Raw genomic sequence first — 18,851 nt, forward strand, 5'->3', positions numbered from 1 at the left:
CCTAGGCACGAGAAGGACACCGCCAGGTTCAGACAACATTTGTCACGAGAAAAAGTTCGGATTGTTGAGGAGTATCAGCGTCTCCTCTCAACTGCAGGACTGGTCTGTGGTATTCGTCCCATTTGCCTCGCTATGCAAAATGCTAACGTGATTCTACTGTACAATTCTCCCGATCTGCGGCATCTGGCTGCCTCCTGAGCCCTTCAAACTCATGTCTCACGTGTCGCACGCACTGTGGCTAGTGATCGTGTCTGCGAAGGGTATCCCGAGTGCATGGTAGTTTCATATATTAGCAGCCTACTCCCCAGCTTTGCTGTCTGTAGGCAGAGACGCCACGCTCACTGCTTCCTGTCTCGAGCAGGATCATGAGAACAGCACATGGAAGGCAGCAGAAGGCAGCACATCTCAATTGCTCGTGTTGCCTCAAATCTCTAACCAGCTGCTCTCGTGTTCAAGATAAGCGCCACAATCAAGCTAGCAGATGGTGTCAGCTCGAGCTCAGTATCAGTAGAAGCAGAACACACAGACATACCCGTAAAGTCCCAGCACTTCGCCGAAAATGAGAATGAGCACCATGCCGACGAAAATGCGTGACTGTTGCATATACGCGCGTACCCCCTATGACCTCCAGTTAGTTCTCCTTGTCCAGTTCCACGTCTCATGATTGCCTACCGCGTCGCCAACTATCCCGATTGCATATCCCGCTGCTAATCCAGTCAAGCCGACCGAAAGGCCACACGCTAAATGCATGCAACCATTGTATAGACTGTAATGTACCCCGGGCGGCGCCTTCATGCTTCCTGCTATCAGTACTGCTACCACCAGGGCGTAGACAGCAATGATTCCAGACATGACAACCGGAATGAGAGACTGTCCTGTATGAGTTTCCCTTCTATTCTTCGCCATCGTGCTTGTTGCAGGCTTCAGCATACCTTCATGATCAGGTCCGGCCTGAAAACACCAACATTTGCGATACCGATGCCTGACTTTGCTGTGCCATATGCCGCGCCCATACCTGTATTGCCTTAGTGTCCATCTTGCCTCCGTATTCAAGATATTTTGTCCATACACCCAAAGATCATGGCAAAGGCGATGCCACCCATGCCCAAGAACGGCGCGAACTTGGGCGTAAGCTCTGACGTCGACGAGTAGTCGGCCATCGTGAATGTGCTCGACGGAGACGGCGGTAAGGTATCGAGCTCGATGTCGGCGGTGCTGTGGTGGCGGCGGCGATGGGAGTCGACGATGATGTCGTGGTAGTTCGTCCGCCGGCTGCACGCGCATCACGCTTGGGCCGTGCACCTCTAGATATGCTTGGCGGCGAGGAGAGGGCGCGGATCCACAACCACCACACCACACCTCCGCTCGAGACTCCGCCGACTCACACCAATCCACCGGCCACTAACCCCGCGGCCACTCATCGCCGCCGCTTTGGACGACGTCGTTGTGTTGACTGGGTTCCGCTGAGCCTGGAACCACGCATTGGGGCAATCCGAATCCACACGGGACTGGTCAGCACTCTGCCACGGATGGGCCGCCAGCAGCGACAATGGCTTATCAACCGCCACAAGGTCGTCAATACGCGCGCAACACGCCCGCCGAAATAAATCCTGCGAGCAGCGGGCAGCGCGATGCAGCTTTTGCCAACATCTTCGGCGGTGCTCCGCCTGGGAGGACGGGTGGGACGCAGGAGCGAGCAAACACCATGTCGGCGGCCACGCAGCAGTACATGCAGCGGGCCCCGCCCGTGAGGATGGGTCAACAGCCGAACGGCTATCCCCGACCACCCAGCTCTTCAGATGGCAGCATGAATGGGCAGCCAGCGTACGGCATGAATGGACAACCGGGACAACAACGACGACCGCCGCCGCAGAATCTGCCCCAACCAATTCGCCCCGATCGAGTGCCATATGGCCAGCCGCAGCGTCTCGACCAACGAATGCCAGCTCCGCCTGGCCCATATCAGCGCTCCTTTAGTGGAAGACCTGGCGCCCCAGGCCCTGCGTTGAGCACCGACTCCTTTCGGACACAATCCCTCGCCTCTGTGCCGCGCCCCATGTATCAAGGGCCTGGAGGCAATTATCAGGCTGCTCCTGCCCAGGCGTTTCGACAGCAGCCGTACGTGAATCAGCACTTGGCCAGGACGACAGCTCAAGGTCGCGTAGTGCCTGACAGGCCGCAAGATGAGCGCACGATGTCTATGTCTTCGTACACGCGTGATGCCGATTTCACGCAGACAATGAGTGGGAGGGTGATACCGAATAGAAGACGAGAGTCTGGCGATACCGATATGAGCAGCTCGACCATGACTAACGGGCATGGCGATCCTCGCAATGGCTTTGCGGGCAGTGGGAGACATCCGAGTGGCAGCAGCCACACTACCCAGGGCTCAAGGACAATGTCTATGGCATCGACGGCCGTGTCGCCAAGCGAGGCACAACGCCAAGGAAGTATGCCACGATCCGACAGTCAACGCACTGGAACGATGGTCGCGCAGAAACGGCCCTCGCTCGTATACGGCGCATTGCTGTCGAACGTTGCAGCGGCGTTTCGTGAAAGAGTACCGCTGAGAGATCAGATCAAGGACGGGTTGGAATACAAGAATGCCTTCACGGGCTTCGAAGCCGTGGAGCTGATCGCGTACGTGATCAGAACTTCCGACCGCAATCTGGCGCTTCTTTTGGGCAGGTCTTTGGACGCGCAGAGGTTTTTCCACGAAGTCACATATGCGCATCGATTGCGAGACTCACCCAACGAGGTCTACCAATTCAAGGAGACTATCAATGAGGAACCTCCGGAGGTCAATGGAGTCTTCACGCTCTTGACAGAATGCTATTCGCCGACGTGTAACCGGGATAATTTGTGTTACTCCATCGCTTGTCCACGTCGCCTGGAACAGCAGCAGCGATTGAATATGAAAATTACGCCAGGTCTGAAGCGCGAGACATCTCGATCCAGTTTGCATGACGAAGTTGATACGGAACAAAAGTTGTGGATCAACACTGTTTCCAAGGAAGTCTCGGACAGCGTAAGCGAACGAGAGAAGAAGCGCCAAGAGGTCATCTCCGAACTCATGTATACTGAGCGTGACTTCGTCAAGGATCTGGAATATTTACGGGACTTCTGGATCAAGCCGCTCAGGCAGCCTGACCACTCTCCAATTCCTGAGCACAGGCGAGAGAAATTCATCCGGACAGTTTTCTCCAATTGCCAAGAAGTCCACTCTGTCAACGCACGCATGGCACAAGCTCTGACACGACGCCAACAACAGAATCCGGTGGTAAGGAACGTGGGTGACATCTTCCTGGAGTATGTGCCTCAATTCCACCCTTTCATCCGGTATGGCGCGAGCCAGCTGTTTGGAAAATTCGAGTTTGAGAAGGAGAAAGGCTCAAATGCTGCATTCGCTCGGTTTACCGAACAGACCGAGCGCTTGAAGGAGTCCCGGAAGTTGGAGTTGAACGGATACCTCACCAAGCCGACAACGCGTTTGGCTAGATATCCTCTACTTCTCGAGAATGTCTTGAAGCACACCGACGAGAACAATCCCGATATGAAGGACATTCCCAAGGCCATTGAACAGATCAGGCATTTCTTGAGCCGAGTCAACGAAGAGTCGGGCAAAGCAGAGAACCACTTCAACTTGATGAGTTTGAATTCGCAACTAAAGTGGGGCCAGATCCCGCACATGGACTTGAAGCTGACCGAGGAGTCGCGGCAGCTGATTTTCAAAGGCAATCTCAAAAAGACACCTACGGCTGAGCAGGCCGATGTCACCGCTTACCTGTTCGATCACGCCGTTCTCATCGTCAGGGTCAAGACTGTCAACAAGAAGGAAGAAATCAGAGTATACCGAAAGCCAATTCCACTGGAGCTACTACAAATCCGCGAAATGGACTATGTGCTGCCGAAGATGGGCATTGCCAAGCGACCATCGTCGAGCATGATACCCGGCATTGGCCGTGTCGGCACGCGACCGCCTCCGAACGAACAAGGCTACCCAATCACGTTCAAAGGTCTTGGGAAGGGCGGTTACGAGCTGACCCTTTATTGTACATCTCAGGTGCAGCGTGAAAAGTGGATGGAGCACATCATGACTCAAAAGGAGAAGTTGTCTGAGCGCCACAAGATCTTCACAATGGCCAAATTGAACGAGGGATTCTTCAACGCAACTGTCCGAGTTAATTGCTGCAGACCAATAGACGGCGGCAGGAAATTGGTGATTGGAACAGATTTCGGCGTGTACGTCTGTGACAGGAAACCGAAAGACGCGTCGCAGAAACCAAAACGCATGCTGGACATTAAGCTGGTGACGCAGCTGGAAGTGCTTGAACAGCATCAGATCATCATCGTACTGGCTGACAAGGCGGTTTACAGCTTCCCACTGGAGGCACTTGAAGACGAGAGCTCGCAAGCACCTTCAAAGCGCGGCCGAAGGATATGTCATGCCAACTACATCAATGCAGGCACATGCAATGGGCAGACGCTTGTGTGCTGTGTCAAGTCCAGTTCACTCTCCTCCACCGTCAAGGTGTTCGAGCCGATGGACTCCATGACCAAGGGCAAGAAGAAGTCCGGCTTTGCCAAGATGCTTGCCGGTGGACAAGAAGTTCTGAAGCCTTACAAGGAGTTCTACATTCCCATGGAAAGCAACAGTATCCACTTCTTGCGCAGCAAGATCTGCGTCGGCGGTGCCAAAGGTTTCGAAATTGTCTCGCTCGAGACTCTGGAAACTCAATCCCTCCTCGACCAGGCCGACACTTCGCTTGACTTCGTCGCACGTCGTGAGAACGTCAAGCCAATCTACATCGAACGTAGCACTGCCGAGTTCCTGCTTTGTTACAATGACTTCTCCTTCTATGTCAACAAGAACGGCTGGCGAGCTCGAGGCGACTGGAAGATCCTTTGGGAAGGATCGCCAAATGCTTTCGCGACATGGGGCGAAAAGTACATTCTTGCATTCGAGCCGGAGTTCATCGAGATCCGGCAAAGCGATACGGGTGGGCTGGTCTGCATACAGACGCATAAGAACATCCGCTTCTTGCACCAGAGCACGAGAGAGGTAAGTTCCATGATGACGATAGTAAGCTGTACGTTACTAACGAAAATTCACAGATCCTCTTCGCGTACGAAGACGAAGTCGGCGACGATGTCATCGCCTCTCTGGACTTTTGGGGCCGTCCACAGTCTCCTCAAGCTCAGGTCAAGTAGAATGTTACCCCAACAGAGGACGATCATGTCGAAGAAACAATTCAAGCGCAAAACAGGCAGGAAGAAACATGGCCTATCAATACATCAACAGGCAAAGGGAAGCAAAAAGCGCTCATGTGAAACGAACAGCGCTTCGCGCAAGCACAACAGAGCGCGGCAAAGCCGTGGCCGACGCTCATGCACTTGTCAGGAATCTTGCCAGTCCATGATTTTGGTGTCGTTGATGTTCCGCAAGAGCCCTCACGCCACTTGCCGCGAGACTGGTGGTGGAAATCGAAGGAGAGAGCGAGCGCGAGAGAAGTCGAGTCGGATAGAGCGCGTACATGCCTTGCAAGAACTGGCTGTTCCGCACTAGCTGTGGATGTGTCAGGCGAAACGCACGCAACATCGGCCACGGTATCGAGCGTTCGGCGAGAAAGACCTGATACAGTGCAATCAATCCGGAGGAGAAATGGGAGGGCAGGCAGGGCTGCTGTGTATGTATATCTATATGAATATACCCGGGTTTGACACGCGTATGAGAGAGGATGATGTGACGGAACGGAGATGGAGAGAAGACGCAGAGTCGAGCCCGCGGTGCGGCAGTGACGATCATGGGGATGCAAGAAGGGCGTAGCAGACAGATGAGATACATGTAATGATGAAGGACAGAATAAGAAGACGACGAGAAACAATCAAGGTGCATGTAAAAGATGATGGCATTTCTTCTCTCGCTTCTCTGCCTGCCTCTCTCTTGAAATTATCCAACTTCGTGCCTGAGACTTTCTGTCTGTTTCTGCCCGGGGTATCATCGCGCGCGCAAAGTAACGCCTCAGTAAACAATCGCTCCCAAAGATGCCCGCTCTCGGTAACAAGAATTCGTCTCGCTCGAAGAGGTGTCAGTCGCCCTCAAAGCTGCTCTGATCGCCTGCGCGCCATGTAAAAGAGCCGCCTCGCAATGTGATGTGATGGGATGTGAAGGAGGGAGCGGAGGATGAAGCTGGGAACCTGGCGATCTTGAAGATCAAGCCATTCTGTGTGATGCGTTTGATGTGATGTGTGTCATGAAGTGTACGCCGTCTCACTCGCTCAACCAAGCAGACGACTGTCGTAACCAACGCTCTCCTCGAGTACCGACCAAATTTTGCCCATGATAGCGCGCTCTGCCTGGTGAGATCGAATCTGGTGAAGAGCTGGAGCATTGGCAGCGAGCCACATGTTCTCCTGGTGCCATCCGCGAATGCCGAAAGTGAGAAGAAGAAGTGTGGCAAAGGCGAGGAAGATTTGCAGCCAGAGTGGTGAGCGGAAGAAAGCTTCGGAGAGGGTCGAGTCGCGGACTTTCTCGGTGTACCTAACGATCTGAAATGGGCGGCGGCCGGTGGTGGTCTCTGTGGAAGTTGCTGCCGCTTGTGGAAAGTCGGTCTGGGTATCGGCGTCGAATGTGGTGGCAGTCGGTCGCTCGACCTCGACCCAGTCGAAGGGAGGTGACACTTGCCAAGGCTGAATCTTGCTGGCCTCTGCTTTCTCGAGTTTCTCCTCTTCTGTTTCGGGGCTGTCGTCTGCATCTGCCTCTCTGAGAGCGGCACGCTCATTGACGCGAGTCTGGAGCCTAGTGTGATCTCGGACTTGCCAAATGGTGTCTTCCAGCTTGCTGATGTGTGCGTCATGGGCTTCACGCATGTCTTGGTGATACTGCTCGCGCTCTTCGATGTGCGCTTGCTGCTTCGCAATCTCTGCCTTGTATTGGGATTCGCGTCTCTCGAGTCTGTCAATATGCTCCTCATGGTCACCTTCGAGCTTTGCAATCTGGGTACGCATCTGCTCTGCCTCTTTGACCTGATCTTCGAGCTGGGCGATTTGTGCACGCATCTTCTCGATCTCGCGATCTTGATCTTGGATCTTCTGCTTCTGCTCGGTGATCGTGTACGCGGAGCTGCTGATGTCATCGCCGGTGGATTGTGGGCGTCGCTTCGGAATGTGAAGATTGTCGGTGTCGTTGACTGCGTTGCCCTCGTCGTCACTGTCGAATTCTTGCTGGGCGGCGTCGAGCTCTTGTGCCATGTTAGAGACCGTGCGATTGCCAGTGCTGCGACGCTTGGCGTCGGCATCGTCTTGTGGTTGTGAGTTAGTGCTGTCACCAGATACGCCACGGTTCATCGCAGCTTGCTCTGAGACTCGGCGGAAGTGAGCGGCGAAGTTGTCAGGCGTCAGATCCTTGCCCTCCTGAGCGAACTGCTCTTCAACTTCTTCGTGAATGACCTCCAAGAATGCGCGTGCCGTGCCAGCGTCGTCATGCTCAGCGAGCTGCTTCTCCAAGGTGTCGATGTCGCGCTGCGCCAGCTTCAGATCAGTCTCCAGCGCATCGCGCTCAGCCCGGATGATGTCTCGCTCCTCTCGGTCGGTCTTGATGTCCTTGCGGAGGTTGGCCAGGAGTTGTCTCGTCTCAGCTTCCTTCTCCTTGAGAGCCGCGAGCTCGGATGCTGTCTTGGAATGCGCATCTTGCTCTTTCGCCAGTGCTCTGTCGGACTGTGTAGCGGAGGCTTCGGCGTCACGGAGGTTGCTGGTGATGCCTCCATGTAGTCGCTTCTCGTCTGCGAGGTTGCGCTTGAGTGCATCGCGCTCACGGGTGAGCTCGTCGATCTGCTGGTCCCTGACAGCGAGCTTGTCGTAGTAGTCGCGATTGGCATCGTCGAGCTCGGCATTTTTGGAGAGTGCCTGGTTCAGTTGTGCAGCGAGGTCGCCTTCTGCAGACATTGTGTCAGCTGGCAGCCATAGTGGAACGAGCGAATGAACAGATAAATATGAACGAGTGAACGAGGGGGTGAATGTGCTTGTGAGAAGTTGACTTACCACCGGTCGCGACTGTTTCGGAGAGTAGCCGCGCCTGCGGACGCGGCGCAAAGACGGGAGCTTCCGGGAGCGGGCCGAATTGTGAGGGCGAAAGTGAAGGAGGACCAGCCTCCTCTGGTTGCTGCTGCTGCTGGCCGGGCAGCGATTTCTCGCCAGCTTGGCTCGAACCAGCGAGCCCGCCGAGAGAGGGGGTGGAGGTGGAGGCCGAGTCTTTCATCGGCCCTCCGCGGGTGGGCTTGGCCAACAGCGGGCGCTGCTGGCGACGTCCTTTGTTTCCGCCGAAGCCAGCGGCGGCGAGCTGCTCCGGAGTGGGCTTTGGTGGCATCGTGTCTTCGCTGTCGGCGGAGCAGAGTGTGAATGGGTATACAAAGAAAAGAAGAGAAGGAAAGAAACTTGATGGAATGAGGAATGTTCAATCATACTACCTCTCATTGTTTGTATTGTCGCACCGCTCTCCTATTGTCAGTGCCTACCACAATCAGCCAGAAATGCCATAACAATAGCTCGGAAAGCTTGTGAACTGGTGAGTGTATTGTCGAGAGAAGGACAATAGCAGAATTCAGGTGAAGATGACGTTCTTATTCGGCTATTGTGGGACAACTTCGGCATACGACGGTCGTGCAAGCATGTCACCAATGCATTGGCGGTGCTTCCATAAGCCGGTCGACGACCTTGGGGCGCAATGCGACTCTCTGAGAGGAAATGGCTACTGTGTTTATTGAGAAGCATGATGGGAGAATTTGCTTACTAGGCTCGAAACATTCATTCTCCAACGAGCGGTGGCCTAGTGTGCTCATCAGTGTAACACTCATGCCTGAAAGCTATCTAAGATAGTGTAGAGACTGCAATGCCGATGTGACATGCTTCTGACTTGCTGAGCTTGACCATACCCCTCGATCGACGCCTATGGCAGACGTCCATGTCGCGCAGTTTGTGAAACAAAGCTGAGCTATTCGTGATGGCACTTCTTACTCCTTTGCAACGCCCCATCCTGGCTCACCAAGCCAGCCAAATACCTCTGCGACGTTGACGGCAGCGTTGCTTGCAGTACCCCCGCGTCCTTGTGGCGCAGGGGCGTTCTTCCAGTCCACGTTGCGAGTCGCTCCCTTGAGCACTTCCAGAACCCAGCCACCAACTACTTCGTCGCTTTCCACGCATCTCAACAAAGCCTCGGCAACCTCTTCTGGCTCTACCCACTCGTCCTGTTTCTCGTCAAGCAGACTCATCTTCTCTGGATGGTCGGTCCAGAGAGGCGTCCTAATGATTCCAGGAGCTACGCCATTGACCCGGACACCCAGAGTCTCTTCCAGCGGCGCGAGAGATCGAATGAAGCCTGAGATGGCATGCTTCGAGGCAACATACAAAGGAGCCGGGAAATTGGGCGTCTGACCTGCGATGCTGGTGATATGCACGACTCGCTTTGGGTTGGTGGCCGAGACTTTCCCTGACTTGCTGCCCTCTGTCGGGTTGAGCCACTTTGACAAGGCAAGCTGAGTAACTCGAATAGGGTGTGTCAAGTTGACATCGAATAGCGCGTAATGGCCCACGCCATTATCGCCGTGGAGTTTGTCTTTCGATGCACCGGTGCCAGGCGGGATCCAAAAATTCGTCCAGTGGGGTTCGAAAATACCAGCTCCCGGGCAGACAATATCAGCTCCGCCGAATTCCTTGTCTGTAACATCAAACGCGTTGGAAAGCTGATCCCAGTCGACGACATCAGTCTTCACAAACACAGCTCTGGGCTTGTTGTCGTCTTGTGATGAATATTGTTTTACAAGCTGCTCGGCTTCAGGACGCAGGCCAATGTCTGCGATGACAACATTGCATCCTTTCTCGAGAAGGAGTCTAGCGAATGCAAAGCAGATGCCTGGCTATTATGTCAGTTGTTGCGGCTGAGTTGAAAACGAATCGGTCTTACCACTTCCTGCACCTGTGACAAGAGCAGTCTTGCCCTCGACACTGAATTTGACGCTTCCAGAAGCAGCGGCCATGATAATAAAGATGAGAGTAGTAAAAATTAATGGGAAATGATGTCCAGCTCACGAGCTGGAGACTTACATTATAAGCTGTAGCTATTGAGAGCTCTACTCGCTAATGGTTTAAGCCGAATGGTCATCATCGTCACGGTGCACAAGCTCCGTGGGGACGCCGTCTGACCTGATGCGCTCTCGGCGGCGGGCTTCAGTGGGGGGATGGAGGGCGGGGTTGGTCGGTAAGTGAATGAGAAAAGTGTCCGTTGCCAGAAAAGGTTGGTGCACTCGGCGCACCTTCCCGGCGCTACGCGTCGACGTCGCGTCCACGATTCGGCCACTCGCATCGCGTTGCATGCACAATTCCTCCAAGAGCGTTGTACCATGTTCGGAAAGAGACATACCCGCTGAGTACGCCGATGCACCGCAATTCGTGTTTGCCATGTCGCACAAGAGGCGTGCAGACTGGGACGATGCAGAGTTGGGCAGAGCTCAGAAACGCCAACAAGTCGCGACTGGCAGTTGGAGAACTTCACACGCAAGATCAAAAGCACATGAACCACGAATAAAGCACAAGCCGCATGCGGACTCCGGAGTTGGCAAAGACTTTCACAGTGTACCGTACCCATTGACTCTGCTACCCAAGAAGACGTGGCAAGCTCTGAACAATGGCGATGCGAAAGGCGGCGTATGTTCACGCTGCGGGAAGGACCGGGATTCGACTACGTGGCAGCGAAAGCTTTTCCTCGTGGCCGAGAGGCTGAGCTGGGACCCGCGGGCTACCAGTTCGCAGCAAAGAGAGCAGAACGAGGTGGCATTGTGGGCTATCAACGCCGAGTTGGGTGTGTTTGATCCTGCTGTGGACGATGACGATGTCGTGATCGGTGGGAAGCACAGTCGCGAGAACGAATGGTATCCATATCTCAACAAGGTCGAGGCGGAGATGGCTCTGAGAATAATCGAAAAAGCTGATGTTCTTACTGAAATGTCGTGGCCGCTGTGGAAGGCTCAGGCTTGTGCGGCGTTGGAGCCTGCCGAGGGAACCGATGGCGTCGGCCATAATGCAAACACATCGCATCAAGGCGAGAGCTCAGCTTTTACGAGGCAGCCGCTGGGCGAGATCAGCTCGAACTCGAGTCAATCATCGCGTGTATCACCCAAAGGCAAAGAAAAGCTTTCCGTTTCTTCAAGGTCATCTCTACCTGCTCATGCGAACCATCCTGAATGCACCTATAAGACCCTCGCAGACTTCTACGCACTGCTGGATAAGGTTGAACGGACATCTCCCATGGGTGCTCGATATCTCGAGGCATACGCAGAGCGTCTGCATGCCGAGATTTGCAAAGATTGCTGGTTTCAGAACATGGTCATCGATCTGTCCGAAGATGAAGATGAGGGAGACGTGAAACTTACTGCTGAGCCAGCGTCGCTGGGAGCGAAGTCAGGGCCGGCGATCGATCTCACTGATTCGCCACCATATGCGCAAAGGACTCCAGCGGCATTAGATCATGAGGTACTATCCTCCAGCAGTACACCACAAGCCCAAAGCCGCTCAGGCGCTCCAATGCCTGTCAACCAGCCGCGTGGACACATAGGGGCTATACACGACCCTCAATTCGGAGATGTGAGGAGCAAGACGCCAGGACCTCCACATCTAGAGGCGAGAGCCAGAGTGATCGCAGAGCCCATGCATCAAGCAAGCGTAGAGCAGCTTCGTGAACAGCTGTCGGAGTGGTTTATGCAGCATTTCGCAGCTGATGCCACTGCGCAAATTGATCTGAGCGATATGTTCCGAGTCTACAATGGCGATTATGTTTGCTGGCCAAAGTTGGGCAGTGGGGAATTCCTTCCTATTTTAATGAGAACCTTCCCAGGATCGCGGTCAAAGAAGTTGGATCACCGCACAACTGTAGTAGAGGGTGTTCGACCAGAGTCGCTGTACGCGAAAAGCGAAATTCGCTCTGTGCATTCCCGCGCTGCCCTCGTGCAGCAAGTTGAGAACCCTGATGCATTTTCACAGTGGCTCAGAACATACTACGAAAATGCTCCGGACGTCGAAACACCAGGCAGTGTATTGGAAGAGACGTACCGGTTGCATTGCAATGCGACAAGGGGCACGAGCCAATTTCTGCTCAGCGAATTCCTCGAAGACTTGCGCAAAGTCTTGCCCACTGCTCAAATCATCCTCTCGACACGGGTGATTCGGAATATACGCCTCAAACCTGTCGACGTGTCAGTTGTGCAAACGCCGCGAATAGCGGCCCCCTCATCCATCAGCGCTCCTGCTGGAACTCATGCCTCCACTGCACCTACAGCTGCACAAACTAGTACGCAGAGCTCGAGTCAACGACGATCTCACTTCAAAAACGCACGGAATGCAGTATCGCAGGAATTGCAGCAAGCCAGTGAGTGGCTACGAGAGCAATACGTAGTAGACCAAACATGCGAATCCAAACAGATGGATATCTACTCGGCATATCTCACTGCTTTCGGCCCTGAAAAGACACGCGTTAACTTCAAAACGTTGATGGAGCAGGTAAGGAGGATATTCTCGACACCTTCGGGGCCCTGTACGCCATGCGATTCGCTTGCCTTCAAAGGCCTCAAGCCAAAACAGCCACGGCCCTACAACATCATGCGTTGTACACCACCTCCGGCACAGCACGTACACTTGGCTTCCAAAGCAAGCGTCGTCGACGACCGAGTCCCGATTGGCGCGAGGGCGCCTTCACCGACTCCCGTCGGTCCTCAGTCAACCTGTGCCCCGGCAGCCGCACAGCAAAGTACACAGAGTTCCGTCAGGCAAGTGTCTCATCGCGGTACGACGCAAGATGGACCGTGGATATCGCCGCAGCAAGTCACAAATTGGTTATGGGATCACTATGTTGTCAATCCTGCGGCAGAACTCAAGCAAACGGATCTCTACGGAGCATATTGCCGTAGCTTTGACCTCTTGGAACCCAGGGACTTCGACATACTGATGAAACATGTAGCGATCACCTTTTCCACGCCGTGGGTCTGTTGTTCGACTTGCAATACCATGGTTTTCAAGGGCCTGAAGCCTCTAGGGCCACAACCAACTGAAAGCAGGCGCTGCACACCGCCTCCATCACAGCAGGTACCGTCTTCCTCCAAAACCAGCGCAGCCAACAGCGGATCTTCAGCAAACCAACCAGTGCGCCCACTACTTCCGAGGCAGCAAGCAGGGCCATCTTCCGTCTCCAAAAATACTCAGAATTCGGAAGAGGCAACACGTTCGATATCAACAACCAAAGGGAGTCGAAAGTGGCTCCTGAAGCACTATATCGCAGATACCAGCGGTACCATACGATGTCCGGCGACATTCGTTCAATGCCGCAACCACCGTATAGGCGTCAAACACGAACCCTTCCTCGATGACTTTGGCTTCGAGCCGAGCGACTCCTTCTGCGAACTTTTCCTGGCGCAAGCATACAGCGCGGTTCCTCCAAAACCTTTGACAAGTTCATCGGCATCCGAGCTCGGTATTCCTCGCGCGACCCTGAACGGACCTCAGTATGGCTGACCACAAATTTTACTACCGATATGCAAGCCACGATTGGCGTACGTGAAATCATGGCACATTGGAGGTCCGACTTTGATCTTGGTACACCTAAGTTCGAGTCAGCAAAGGACGAGGTCATTGGAGAGTTCGCGAAGACATTGAAGAAGACTTTTCCGCAGGCACATTTGGAACGTGATGAGCAGAACGGAAGGTTGAATAAGTTCAGAGGTTTGAGATTAAAGACAGCGGAGGAAAAAACGGGTTGAGGGTTCCCTGTGCTGAAAGAACGTGAATTAATTCTTCTCGGACATGTTCTTCCAAATATGTCTTCAGCCTCACACGACGAAGCGTACTATGTCCCAGAGCACCCTCGTACATCTCTGTTTGCCTCTCGATTTAACGGCCCTCGTAACGTTGACGGCAGATGCACGACGGAACACTGGTCATGAAGCACATCACGATCCATCATCGAATACAGAAGCAACAAGAAGAGAAGTCAAATTATTGGTAATAGTAAGAAAGAAACTCTTGAACAAGTAATCATGCTAAATGATACAAACAACGCCCTGCTGACTACTCTTTTACACTCCTGCTAAATCTACAAACTCCCCCTATAAATCAATCAAGAAGTAGGAAAATAACTGTTGTCGCGTATACACAAGCCATGTCTCGTACCGATGAAATTGTTGTTTCCAAAAAGAGTGATGAGAAAATCCGGTGTCCCCAAACGTCTTCTTTTTTTTTCAGCCATCTCTTATGTTGTGTCCTCATCCTTCATTCATCCACCTCCTCATTCTTCCCAAATGTCATCTAGCACTGGTAGTAAGTCCTCTTCTGGTTGCTCGAGAAGATATCCCTCTTGTAGGAGCAATTCTTTGGCACAGCGTTGAACTGGAACAGAATCTTGATATCCTTAGCGTAGGTGAAGTTCGTGTCCTTGTTCTCAACGGCACCGGCATCACAAGTCCACTTGCAAGACTTGTTGTTGTAGTAGACTTGGAAAGTCTGGGCAACGTTAGGGAGCTGCTTAGAGACGAAGTTGGCGCAGCGCTGGATGGCGGTGTCGTAGCTGGTCTTCTGGCTGTAGTACTCGGAGCAGGCGACCTTGAAGTTGTTGCGCTTTTGCTTGCCGTACCAGAAGAGGGAGTAAGAAGCTGGGGTCTTGCCGCACTTGCTGGTGACGATGGTCTTCTTGTCTGGGCAGGTTTGTGGTGGTGGGGTTGGGGTCGATGGCTTGCACTTCTCTGGGAGAGGGTTGTACTGGATCATCTTGTCGACGTCGTTGCTGGACTTGAAGTTGAGGTCGGTGTTCAGGGTGCGGGTTGCGTCGCAGTGCCAGGTGTTGTCCTTGTACTGGAAGATTTGGAAGTTCAGTGGGTATTCGGAGCGTGGCTTAGCGGCAATCCAGTCGGCGCACTTCTGAGTAGCATCCTCCTCGCTCAATGACTTGGGGAAAGTGGTGAAGTGGGAGTAGGCGAAGCTGTTGCGCTTGCACTTGCCAGACCAGAACTTGTAGAAGTATTGGCCACCGCTCTCAACGATGTCATCGTCATCCTTGGGGCAGGAGACTGGTGGAGTTGGGCCATAACCGCCAGCAGAGGTCGTTGTAGAAACCTTGGTGGTAGTTGTCTGAGCTGTGGTAGTAGTTTGAGCAGCGGTGGTCGTAGTTTGAGCAGCGGTGGTGGTGGTCTGAGCCGCAGTAGTAGTGGTGGTAGTGGCGGTATCATCACACATGATCTCGAAGATGGAGTTGTCACCCTTGGTCGAAGCTGAGCCGTATGGGATCGGAACACCGTTCTTCAGGTATCCGAACTGGCCGTTCATGGTAGCTGCAATGCAGTCGTCGGTGAGCGAGCATTGCTCGGCAAGTTCGGCGAGATCGCCCTCCTCAAGGCCCTGGACGAAGCCTCCCTCGGGGAGGTCGGCGCCCGCGAAGTCGGTACCCAGGCAGACAGCGTATTTCTTTCCATTCCCAGTCTCAATCGTATCGGAAGGAGCAGTACCATCGGCGCAAAGGTTGCCGCATGGCTTGTAGTTGGTGGCCGAGGCCACAGCAATGGTCGCTGCGAGAGCGAAAGCGGAACGCATCTTGAAATGAAGTAGAAGAAGGAGTGTGGGTTAGAAGTATCGATATGCTGTGAAATGAAAGACAATGCTTGCTGTGATGATGATGGATCGACAACGGGACGGGGACGTTGATTATATACAATACCATAGGAGGGCCAGACCTCGTGCCCATTGAAAGGTCCGCGGACAGTGATCACCAAGGTCGATTCATTGACCAGCTCGAATGGTCGTAGACTCGTAGCATGGCCTCGCGTGGCGTAGCATGGCGTTGCCCGTGCTGTAAACGACACCGCCGTACCTGCAGTTCGGAAGAAAAGCTTCTTGACCTGTCGATGGATTCGGCATGGTCGCGCCTCCATATGCCCGTAAACAGTTGGTAGACTCTAATGCCAAGCAGTCACGGCTGAAGTCAAGGTGAAGCCAAACGGCTTGATAGGGAGGAAACTTTTGGGACGGAGGCAAGTAGGCTTGAACTTACGCGATGTGCCTGCCAAGACGCGCTACTTCCCCTTTTGCCTACCCAAAAGGTGAAAGACGGATCTCCTGCTCGCTGAATTAGGACTGGTGGTCAGCTGAGATTTGCACTAAAGCTGCATAAAATCACCTCCAGCCGCCGTTCGGAAATGTGATGCGTGATGGTGGAGAAGGGTGGAGACCGTGTAAACAATATTACAACTCGGCAGCAGCAGCATCAGCTGGCAGGCTGGCACTTCTTGCGGCGTCGATAGTATTGTCTCACGGCACGACCATGAGATCGGTACTCGACCCAGCTACCGACAAATATTTTCGCACGAAGCACCGGGAGGCGGTGGTATGCTTTCGGGATTTGTGTCGTTGTCTTGAGTTTCGGTGGAAAGTATACCAAGATCTTTGGTCTGACCGAGACAGAACGTGCTCGAGACCCTGAGCGCGATCGTTGGAGTACGCCACGTGTGAATGTAAGTTCAACCAGGCCGACAGCAGATCGAAAAGAGCCGAGAAGATGACATCTCATGGCGAACACCTGCGAGTCACAACACATAACCCTGTCTCACCGCGACCACGTCCACGACCGATATGTTTCGGTTCGCGGTTGACTCAAGACGGCTATAATTACGGCTTGGCGTGGTGGTATGCTTCGCCGTTTCTCTTGACTCGAGTGCCGAGATACTAAACATGGCGAGACCGTGGCGGACCCAATGAGATGAGGAGCAAACTCACGAGGGCGTGCTTCGGGGCCGTCCGGCTGTGCACTGCCAGTTGAGTAGCAGTCAACAAGACAACTCGATCCACGAGAGGTTGGATAGGAACATCAAGATCGCCGCAGCGCATGGTCACGTTTCGTCGTAAATGTACTACCTACAGCTTTTCTTGTCGCCTTTGTGACCTACTCGCTCTAAAGAGTGCAGAATGAGCTACGGCGTTGATGGAGTGGTAGTCCTCAACAGGCTCACCTCTCACGACCGAAGGCGCTTGGCTTAGCAGGCTTGTTGTCCAAGATCTTCTCGATCTCCTCCAGGACCTCGGGTGTCAGCTTGGGCAGCAGCTTCAGCGCACCAATGTTGTCCTCGATCTGGGCGACCTTGGTCGCACCCAAGATGACTGTCGAGACATTTGGGTTCTTGACACACCAGGCAAGCGAGAGCTGAGCAACATTGCCACCAAGCTTTTCAGCAACCTCAGTGAGCTTGCGGACTTTGGCGATCTTGGCCTTGCCCTCTTCACTCTGCAAGCTCTTGATGGTGCCCTCGAAGAAAGCCTTGTTCGTGGCGAATCTCGAATCCTCTGGGATACCGTCGTTGTATTTGCCAGTGAGCAGACCTGAGGCAAGCGGCGACCAGATCGTGGTACCGTACTGGAACTGCTGGTACAATGGCTCGTACTCAACCTCGAATCGCTGTCGGTGGAAGGCATTGTACTGCGGCTGCTCGGCGATTGGTGCAATGAGGTTATACTTTTCGGCAATCTGAGTGGCCTCCATAATCTGCACGGCAGACCACTCGGACGTGCCCCAGTAGTAGGCAAGGTTGAGGTTGCGGATGACTTGAGTGAAGCCTTCGACGATCTCCTTCATCGGTGTGCCGACATCTGGACGATGGGCCAGCACAATGTCGACATATGGTTGCTGCAGACGGGCAAGCGAGCTCTTCAATCCCTCGACAACGTGCTTCCTCGACAGTCCGCGGGTATTTGGTTCCTTGCGACCGGTTCCTGCCATCGAAGTCAGACCCTATCACGCACGGCAGCATGACTCGTATCATGACGCACCGAAGAAGACCTTTGTGCTCAGAACATATTCGTCTCTTGGCCAGGCAAGCTCCTTCAAAGCATTGCCCATCTCCACCTCACATTGGCCATTGGAATAAATCTCGGCAGTATCGAAGAAGTTAATGCCAGCGTTCTGCAGCTCGAATCAGCCACCGAGTGTCATGAACCTGGTGCCGTGTGCATACCCATGCTGCCTCCATGCAGTCCTTGACCACGTTGCCCTTTTGGGTGCCGCCATAAGTCAACCATCCGCCCAGAGACAGAACCGAGACCTTCAAACCGGTAGGTCCAAGGTGGCGGAATTCCTACGAGTCGGTCAATATACGCTCTTGCCCCAATGTATCTGTGCCAGCCTACCATGTCCTTGGGGTCGAACTTGCTCTCAACTGCCATGTTTGCGGTAGTTCTCGGTTTGTAGGTGAGATGAGGTTGTAAGTACGCAGGATCAGAAGAGGGAGGAGAGGCAGAGATGGAAACGAGTCTGGGTCGATTGCCTTAGAAATAAGAAGCATAGCGCCGCAAAGTCCGTCTCGATGGTGCATGAGCTACTGGCAAACGTCATGACCCTGGCTCCCCGCCGCTGAGATGATAGTGGGGTGACGCGAAGGCACGACTGAGGACGCGACTGCTCAAAAACCACTTTACGCACACGGCGCACTGGACATGACTAGGGGGTGCTGCCCATGTGTCAGCAACACTCCCAATGGCATTTTAGCTGTGCGCCTTCATTTTTCTTTTTTGACAGGAACAGGCGCGGAGACCCAAAGAAGATGTGTCAGCAATCTTGCAGCTTGCGCACAGACGATGCTGTGCAGCGGCAAGTGGAGGGGCAACGCCGCTCTTTCTTCGCCATCCCAAGTGAACGGGAGATGGGGCGAGGCTGTCGGCATTGCGAAAACAGTGAAGCTTCAGGATCCATGACCTCCATCATTGTCCATCTCGACAAGCTTCTCAATGCCGTTCTTGTACTCCGGGCATGTCCGTATGATGCCATCCAGCATGAG

At 53.8% G+C, this 18,851-nt stretch overlaps 7 protein-coding genes across 7 annotated transcripts; 2 read left to right on the forward strand and 5 right to left on the reverse strand.

Moving 5' to 3' along the window:
* Positions 1-431: 431 nt before the first annotated feature.
* Positions 432-1,160, reverse strand: CKM354_000870500 (uncharacterized protein; the record flags this gene model as incomplete). Its single annotated transcript, XM_044804095.1, has 5 exons — positions 432-474; positions 533-618; positions 673-870; positions 933-1,015; positions 1,070-1,160. 5 exons carry the CDS (start codon positions 1,158-1,160, stop codon positions 432-434), a joined length of 501 nt encoding a protein of 166 aa, XP_044660030.1.
* A 389-nt stretch (positions 1,161-1,549) lies between these two features.
* On the forward strand, positions 1,550-5,211 carry CKM354_000870600 (uncharacterized protein; the record flags this gene model as incomplete). Its single annotated transcript, XM_044804096.1, has 2 exons — positions 1,550-5,062; positions 5,116-5,211. The coding sequence occupies 2 exons, from the start codon at positions 1,550-1,552 to the stop codon at positions 5,209-5,211; spliced, it is 3,609 nt and encodes a 1,202-aa protein (XP_044660031.1).
* A 1,068-nt stretch (positions 5,212-6,279) lies between these two features.
* CKM354_000870700 (uncharacterized protein) lies at positions 6,280-8,365 on the reverse strand (the record flags this gene model as incomplete). The annotated part of the gene is made up of 2 exons (XM_044804097.1): positions 6,280-7,934; positions 8,041-8,365. 2 exons carry the CDS (start codon positions 8,363-8,365, stop codon positions 6,280-6,282), a joined length of 1,980 nt encoding a protein of 659 aa, XP_044660032.1.
* A 643-nt stretch (positions 8,366-9,008) lies between these two features.
* Positions 9,009-10,031, reverse strand: CKM354_000870800 (uncharacterized protein; the record flags this gene model as incomplete). The annotated part of the gene is made up of 2 exons (XM_044804098.1): positions 9,009-9,907; positions 9,959-10,031. 2 exons carry the CDS (start codon positions 10,029-10,031, stop codon positions 9,009-9,011), a joined length of 972 nt encoding a protein of 323 aa, XP_044660033.1.
* A 421-nt stretch (positions 10,032-10,452) lies between these two features.
* Positions 10,453-13,799, forward strand: CKM354_000870900 (uncharacterized protein; the record flags this gene model as incomplete). The annotated part of the gene is made up of 2 exons (XM_044804099.1): positions 10,453-13,492; positions 13,546-13,799. 2 exons carry the CDS (start codon positions 10,453-10,455, stop codon positions 13,797-13,799), a joined length of 3,294 nt encoding a protein of 1,097 aa, XP_044660034.1.
* A 544-nt stretch (positions 13,800-14,343) lies between these two features.
* On the reverse strand, positions 14,344-15,621 carry CKM354_000871000 (uncharacterized protein; the record flags this gene model as incomplete). The annotated part of the gene is made up of 1 exon (XM_044804100.1): positions 14,344-15,621. One exon carries the CDS (start codon positions 15,619-15,621, stop codon positions 14,344-14,346), a length of 1,278 nt encoding a protein of 425 aa, XP_044660035.1.
* Positions 15,622-17,029: 1,408 nt separating this feature from the next.
* Positions 17,030-18,240, reverse strand: CKM354_000871100 (uncharacterized protein; the record flags this gene model as incomplete). The annotated part of the gene is made up of 4 exons (XM_044804101.1): positions 17,030-17,790; positions 17,848-17,980; positions 18,033-18,152; positions 18,205-18,240. 4 exons carry the CDS (start codon positions 18,238-18,240, stop codon positions 17,030-17,032), a joined length of 1,050 nt encoding a protein of 349 aa, XP_044660036.1.
* Positions 18,241-18,851: the final 611 nt, after the last annotated feature.

This window comes from Cercospora kikuchii (genome assembly GCF_019650295.1).
Source record: "Cercospora kikuchii DNA, contig_00005, whole genome shotgun sequence".
NCBI lineage: Eukaryota > Fungi > Ascomycota > Dothideomycetes > Mycosphaerellales > Mycosphaerellaceae > Cercospora > Cercospora kikuchii.